Source organism: Myripristis murdjan, chromosome 1 (assembly GCF_902150065.1).
Source record: "Myripristis murdjan chromosome 1, fMyrMur1.1, whole genome shotgun sequence".
Lineage (NCBI taxonomy): Eukaryota > Metazoa > Chordata > Actinopteri > Holocentriformes > Holocentridae > Myripristis > Myripristis murdjan.
This window is the reverse complement of record NC_043980.1, coordinates 11,944,416-11,950,458: the sequence shown is the minus strand read 5'-3', so window position 1 is coordinate 11,950,458 and position 6,043 is coordinate 11,944,416. Positions and strand designations below refer to the sequence as shown.

General features: G+C 41.2%; 1 protein-coding gene across 1 annotated transcript; it reads left to right on the top strand.

Moving 5' to 3' along the window:
- The first annotated feature begins 650 nt into the window (after window positions 1-650).
- On the top strand, window positions 651-5,628 carry tppp2 (tubulin polymerization-promoting protein family member 2). The gene is made up of 4 exons (XM_030057375.1): window positions 651-790; window positions 2,597-2,788; window positions 3,730-3,883; window positions 4,971-5,628. Exons 2-4 carry the CDS (start codon window positions 2,598-2,600, stop codon window positions 5,160-5,162), a joined length of 537 nt encoding a protein of 178 aa, XP_029913235.1. The 5' UTR covers window positions 651-790; window position 2,597; the 3' UTR covers window positions 5,163-5,628.
- The last annotated feature ends 415 nt before the right edge of the window (window positions 5,629-6,043 follow it).

Sequence of the window (6,043 nt, the reverse complement as noted above, 5' to 3'; positions counted from 1 at the left end):
AACTGCAATGAATAGAAAAAAACAGTATAAATGAGTTTAAATGGTATAAACAGGGTGTATGTAAGTATATAGACTGTATATAGAATCAGTATATGACAAACAACAAATCCTGCATGAAGCTGTAAGATGGGAAACCCTTTAGTAACATTACCATTTTTACACTGTAGATACTGTTTGCCTTCTGATGGGCTGCTCTCATCTTTGTTGAGACAAGAGGGCTCTTGTGATGAGGAGGAGAGGCAGAGACTGCCAAAGAGAGAGAGAGAGAGAGAGAGAGAGAGAGAGAGAGAGAGGGATGGGCGTGGCGGACAGCTGTGCTAAGTAACTGAGGCAATGGGGAGGGCGAGAGGAGGAGGCTTCAGATTAAGGCAATGGAAATAACTGAATATATGGAGTGAGAAATAAAACAAAAACAGACCATAATAAATAAAAAAGGTTGGAAAAATGAGATAAAGTCTCACATGAAGGCAAATCTACAGAGAGAGGGGAAGGGTGAGTGAGACTGCTGAGGCACAAGAGATGCTGGATGATGATGGTGATGATGATGTCATCGACTGTGCTGGTCGGTACTCTCTCCCTCCTCCCTCCTCCCTCCCTTTCATGCATCCTCTCCGAGCTGCTCCCTCTCTCTGCCGTCATTGCCTGAAAGCCTGGGAGTGGCAGGAGGAACGCGGAGGAGAAGAAGAAAGAGGAGGAGGAGACGGAGGAGGACAAGCAGCTGCACTCGCCACAGGATTCCCCAATCACTATCTCTGCTCAGCATCTCCCTCCATCTACAGCAAAACAGCAGGTATGCCTGATTTTTCTGCGTTTTTGTTGATGCACTGGTGTCCAAGGGCAGCGGAGAGAGCTGGAGTCGCATTGCTGCTCTTCTGCCTGAGAATAATAAGCCAATTTTCACTTGAGCTGCAAACGCAAAAGCAAATTTTATGATTTTACTGTTTGTTTTGTCCGTCATAAACCAGGTAATATATAAAATGTGATTTAACATTTGGCATAACACAGTGTCATACTTCGTCATGCTCCAGTGATGACAGGATATGTATAATATATGTGATATAGTTGGCCTATACTGGCTTGATTTGCTTGAAAAGATGTATTAATATTGTACACAGCCATGCAGAAACATGACCTATCCTCAGATGTCCATGGTTTACACACAATATTTCATACACAGTATTAATGACTGGGGCATGCTATTGCTATCAGCTTTGCAATGCTATCACCTGCTGTGTTTTTTGAGCTTCCTGTTTACAAAACAAAAAGTGAAAGAGAAGAGAAAAAGAGAAAGGGAAAGCAAAAAAAAAAAAAAATCCTCAGGGACAAGGGATGTAGAACTGAATTGAACTGAGTTGAAACAGGGTAAAAGAATAATTGCGGTTCTATTTTTAAATGGCCCGGTGCTCCATCACTTTACCAGAGTTTAAATTCATGCTTTGAACGCTCTTATGCAGATCAGCCTTTTTGAATTAGCTCCTTGTTTATACCAGAGTGGCTTGACGAGCCGTAACAATTCAGTGATGGTTTGTGTGTGTGTGTGTGTGTGTGTGTGTGAGAGAGAGAGGGAGAGAGAGCGAGAGAGAGAGATTGAGTAAGTAAGAGGGGCAGAGAATGAGAGTGAGAATGTTCATTAAGAATGAACAGTAGAGCAGCCATTTGTAAATTGAGCTTATTGAATTAAACGGGTCTCAGAGAGCAGCTTGACCAACCATAAGAGATCAGTGATGGATGTGAATGGGTGTGTGGAGAGCGGGAGCGATAGAGAGAGAGAGGGAGAGAGAGAAGGGGAGAGAGAGAGAGAGAGAAAAGTGAGCACTGTGGCAACTTCTTCTTGGCAGGCAGGCAGTCAATCAGCTAATAGGGTCATTATGAATTTCAGCGTGTGGTCGTGTATTTCCACCCTCACAGTATGAGAGCAAAGTGTCCTCAAATGGACATAAATCAGACCCCGACTGGAGAACCCGATGAACCCCTGGTGCCCTGTCTGTGTGGCGTGGCCTAGATCACTCGCCAGTGATTAAAAAGCAAAAGTGGATTTTGCAATTTACCTATAGGCCACAGTAACACAGAATCAGCACACCTCACATAGCATACATACATTGTTTTGCCCTTTTTCATCAGTCTGTGCTCTGCCATGTGCACCAAATAGCAAAGTGCATGAAATCTGCATGAATGATGGACACTAATATAAACACATGGAATAAACAGATGGCTCACATAGAAACATTTTCAGAGGAAAGTGTGGAAAGTTGTGTTTCTGAATATGAGACAACTTGCATCACATCTAAACTATTATTTTGAGGGTTTATTTTAAAAGAAAATGGTATTGTTAGCCATTGTAACATGTCTATCTTCATCGTGCGAACTTTGAAAAGAATGATCCTGCTCCACTTGAGTGCAGATTCCTCAAATGGAAAATGATTTGTAATTCATTTGTGGCCATGGACTCTGGATGGAGAGCTGTTAATTTCAACAAAACATGCTTTTTTGTGTGCATTTTATTTGATAGCAATAAATGGTTTTCAGTTTCAGGATTTTTCATTTGTGTAAACATGAACAACAGTTTTAAAAAAAAAAAATCTTGCGTGTCCCTCAGCATGGCAGAAGGCTCGGTGTCGTCCGCAGACGTGGCAGCTGCCTTCAAGAAGTTTGCGATCCATGGAGACACCAAGGCCACAGGGAAGGAGATGAACGGCAAGAACTTTGCTAAGCTCTGCAAGGACTGCCGCATCATCGATGGCAAGAATGTCACCACCACGGACGTCGACATCGTCTTTACTAAAGTCAAGTAGGACTTGTCACAGTTTGGTTATGCATTTATTTTTGTCTTTGACATAAGGACTAGTCCATTTGAAATGAGAGATTTGTGGTCCAGTGGAGTAGTAGCTGTCGCAGCCACTCTCTCACTTTGCGTCTGGGTGAATGTTTGTTTCTGATTGGCTGGAGTGTGTACATTTAAACCCGGTAACGCAAATGAAGACCAGTTCAACTTTAATCCCTGTTCGAAATTCATCTGCTTCCCATAAAATTTGAAATGTGACTTTAGCAACAAACTGAAGAGTTAAAACGCAGACTGCTTCAGAATTATTGTGATAATATTACAGCAGTTATCATTGGTGTAATGTTAAAGCAACAACGAGCTAGTTGAGCTATTTTTGTCTCTTGTAGATATGTGCCATTTTTAATGCATTTTGGCAAACCTGCCATGTGTAGGCTTCGTATGTCCACTGCATGTGGCTCAAGGTGAATAATATAAGCCAAATCAGCTGGTAAAACCTGTTGCCAGCTTGTGTACAAAAATAGTGTGAGCAGATTTGATTTTCTTTTTTCTTTTTAATTTTCAGAGCATATGATCCTCTTAATTAATTGTCTCTCCCTAGTGGCGATGGCTTACATGGAATAATCCATGATGAGGCGTGTGTTGATGTGCAACATGGAAGCAAAGCCACACCTCCTTGTGGATTATTGCCTGTGTCTCTTTCATTTATTCTTCATTTCTAGTGGAGTGCACTGTTTCAGAGTCATAAAATATGCACACTCACAAGCGAGCAGCACAAAATTTGTTGTTGCTTGCAGATAATTCCTTAAACCCTCTAATCGCCAAAAACAACTTGAAAGAGAACAAACTGAAGTTTTGCCAACAAATTCCCCTTGGGGCACAGTGATAATGCAACACCACAGCATGAACAGCTTCTGCACAGACACATTTGTATTTTTGTGTTTCCTCAGGGCAAAGTCAGCTCGTGTAATCACATATGAGCAGTTTCACCAGGCGCTGGTGGAGTTGGCTCCTAAAAGATTTAAAGGGAAAAGCCAGGAGGAGGCGCTACAGGATCTTTATGATCTCATTGGTGGGAAGGAGCCGTCCAACGTTGGGATCACTGTGAGTGTTTCACAAGCCATAAACAAAGCCTGCTTATCCTCCACTTCCAGCTGATAACATCACAGCTCCGGGCTCTGGCCATTTTGTTGGAGCCATTTTGGTTTCATCCATGCAAAGAGGCTCTTTGGAAAATGTCAAAAGTCAAAGCATATTGAAGTAATCTGCAGACCTTATGAAACCACGATATAACCTTGAAAATGAAAACGTAATTCCACGACAGCTGACCCGGTTTTCCCATAACATTTACAATTCACTCTTATACAGAGGCTCTTACAATTAGTGTGATAATAGATTCAGCTTCATCTCATTCAAATAAAACTGAAATTACACTTTTCACACTATTTGGCTGGGGTTTATTAAGACCCCTGGGGATGCATTGTACCAACACTGGGTTAAAATGGAGTGATGAGTTGGAGGTTCAACCAAGACTAATAATATCTGATACCAAAAGCTATGAATAACATGTTAGAAAGAAAAGCAAACTGTTTTGATTTTCTTCATTTTTGGCACAGAGGAGTCTGTATTTATCAAATCAAAGCAACTCTAATAAACTGCCCAGTGAAAGTAAAAAAATTCACTGGGCACTTGGCAACAGTCACAAGACTGGGACGGGATGGGAATTAATTAATCTGGATTGGGCAAGACGTTTTCCCTCCAGTGTCACCCTCTAACTGGGCCTACATGCTTTGAATTTACTTATTAGTACAATAGAAAGAATGGCAGCCCCTTTTCACTCTTGAATTGATTGGAGGGTTTCGGGTTTCAGGGTTAGGATTTTCCTCCACTCCTCTAATGCCTCTTCAGTGTCGATTTGCCAACCAGATTTGTCCTGTAAAACTTTGTTTGCGCCACTTTTGTGTAATCTCACTGCTGAGGAATGAGTGGGACATTTCTCTCATTTGCTATCATCCTTGATCGCTCAGGGAATGTATGTGTTTGTGTCTTTTGGTGTGTGTATGTTTTTCGCTGAGGGAATGAACGAGTGAGAATAGGCTTCCTGCTTCGTTTTGTTTGGTACATTTCTCAGTGGATTTTTTTTTCTTTTACTCCTCATTATTCAACTCTATCTTTTTTAAATAAAATTTAGAGAGTGGCAAAGGCAGCTGCGGTGGACAGACTGACTGATGTCTCCAAGTACACTGGATCCCACAAGGAGCGGTTTGACGAGTCCGGCAAAGGAAAAGGAAAAGCCGGGCGCGAGGAAATCCCAGACACCAGCGGCTACGTGTCGGCTTACAAGGGCCAGGGCACCTACGATGACAAAGTGAAAGAAGCATAATCCGGCCGACAAAACAAAAACTTCACATCATGAACTTACTTGCTGGACACGTAAAGCATAAAAAAACAGCTCAAGTACAAACAAGAAAATCATTCAGATAGGAGTTAGGAAGTTTTCATGTCACCAGTGATAGCCAAATGGGAAACAAACCGATAGTAGTCCAAAGAAAATAAGAATAGAGATCTATCAGTACATACATACATACATGCATTTTATTTTATTTTATTTTTGAAGGGGTCTTAGCATGAAAAACGGGGTGCACTGTACATTTTAAGCGATTTCAAAGGGACCAAAAAAGAAAAAGCCAATTTTAGCTCAACCCGCCTTTTAGAAACTAACTCTGCTTTGTACTATAGCCTAACACTGTGCCTTATTATTATACAGGTTGCCGCTTACATGTATATCCTGATATAATGTTGTGCTATTTTCTGTCACATTATCAGCAATGATGAGAGTCCACACACTTGGCATCACACGCTAAACTTTTCATTTCACCGTTTCCAGTTTAGATCTCCATTAATGCCGTTTGCCTTATGAGCGCTCTCGCCTTCACATCGGTAAATATTTATTTATTTATGTATGAAGATGAACAGCAGATAACAGCATGTCATTATTCCCAATGCTGGCTGTTTTACTTAACTAATTGCTGCTTTGCGTAGAATGTGTCTTCCTCGGTGAATGGCAGGCTGAAATGTGCACCATAATCAAAACGAATGTAAATATTTAAATAAATAACACAAATGTCACAGCATTATGTGTTTTTGTGATGTTTCTGACCTCCATGGACGTACATTGTGTTCACATAAAACCCTTAGCCACGCCTAAAAAAAAAGCAGGATTTAAAGCTGGATTTCTATAGTATAAATGTGTAGTGTCTTTGT

Coding starts and splice junctions, on each gene's coding strand:
- tppp2 (XM_030057375.1), top strand. CDS start 2,598: ATGGCAGAAGGCTCGGTGTCGTCCGCAGACGTGGCAGCTGCCTTCAAG. Junction 2,789..3,729: donor ATCGTCTTTACTAAAGTCAA/GTAGGACTTGTC, acceptor GTGTTTCCTCAG/GGCAAAGTCAGCTCGTGTAA. Junction 3,884..4,970: donor CGTCCAACGTTGGGATCACT/GTGAGTGTTTCA, acceptor AATAAAATTTAG/AGAGTGGCAAAGGCAGCTGC.